Here is a 1,307-nt window from a genome sequence, read left to right on the forward strand (position 1 = left end):
GACAATTACAACGATTAAGTCAAAATGGTCTTGAACACTTTGTGCAGTACAAGAAGAACTTGGAAATCTCATCCTCCTGCCTCCACCTCTGCAGTGCTGGGATTACAAATATGCAGGACCATGCCCACTGTGTATGGTGCTGTAAGCTCTCTACAACTCAGCCACAGCCACATCAAAGGCAGGATCGCACAATGTAGACAGGCCTAGCCTTGAGCTCTTGGTCATCTTCCCTCACCTTCTGAGTTCTGAGAGGATGTGTGTTCACCAAAACTACCCAATTGACAAAGAAAGTTAATTGAATTTCTGAAGAGAAGTGACCACCATGGGCAGTACGTGTTTCTGAGTTATTTTGGAACCAAAATATCTCACGTTTCTTTCCTGCCCTTGTGATTTTCTCTTTCTACCTGTGTCAGTATCTCATCCTCTCCATACTCTGTGTATGTGTCTGTCTGTCTGTCTGTCTGTCTGTCTGTCTGTCTGTCTATTTCTCTTTCTTAGGCTCTGCACTCGGGTCCCTGTGTCACCATCTTTCTTTCTGCTCATTCTCTGGGACTCACCCTGGGATTTCCGCAGCTCCTCCACCAGACATCGGGCCTCCTCCTGCATCCGCTCCTCCACACTCCGCTTGCCCATTCCTAAGTCTCTCATGGTGGCCAGAGAGAATCGCCGAAGGGTCTTCCAGCATTCCCCATTGGAAAAGACTAAACCTAAGAATGTGGTGAAGCATGGGTGGTTACAATGGAAGATTATAGACCCTGAGTCCTTCCCTGCAGCTCGGGCTGCACCTCTCACTCACATCTTCCCAGACCTCATCTGGCACTTCACCCTGTCCCGTATCTCACCATATCCCTGTACAATTGGCTCAATCACAGCAATTGTCCCTCGGCCAGAGAAAGCCTCAGCTTGGTCCACCAGAGCCTCCCTTATAGCCTCTGTCCCACACAGCATGACCACGGGCCTCGGTCCTAGGTGCACTGTGAACACGTCTCCATATTTTTCTCGAAGCTGCCAAGCATAAGGGTACAAGGGTTGTGGTTAGTCAGTGCAGACGTTGCTGTTACACTGTGAAAACACCTAGACACAGACTGGTAAGTAGGTACCCCTCCCCTGGCCACCCTTTCTCTCCTGAGGACCTAAGAGGTGAAGGGTTAATTCACCAGACAGGCAGGGTCTGCACTGATTGGTTGGATTTTCTAATCAGGACACCAGCACTGTAGAGTAGGGAGACAGGGCAACACTTGTTTATAATTCTGGCACAAGAGAAGTAGAGACCAGAGAATCAGTAGTCATCCTTGTCTGCACATCCA

At 49.1% G+C, this 1,307-nt stretch overlaps 1 protein-coding gene across 1 annotated transcript in view; it reads right to left on the reverse strand.

Annotated features, from left to right (window-relative positions):
• Positions 1-1,307, reverse strand: part of LOC101992663 (cytochrome P450 2B1-like) — a 36,021-nt gene that overhangs the window by 15,566 nt on the left and 19,148 nt on the right. The window contains exons 3-4 of the mRNA XM_013354849.1: positions 843-1,005; positions 558-707 (exon numbers count right to left, since the gene is read on the reverse strand). Coding sequence (XP_013210303.1) covers positions 558-707; positions 843-1,005 — 313 coding nt within the window. The remainder of the gene's footprint in view (positions 1-557; positions 708-842; positions 1,006-1,307) is intronic.

This window comes from Microtus ochrogaster, unplaced genomic scaffold (genome assembly GCF_000317375.1).
Source record: "Microtus ochrogaster isolate Prairie Vole_2 unplaced genomic scaffold, MicOch1.0 UNK74, whole genome shotgun sequence".
Classification (NCBI taxonomy): domain Eukaryota; kingdom Metazoa; phylum Chordata; class Mammalia; order Rodentia; family Cricetidae; genus Microtus; species Microtus ochrogaster.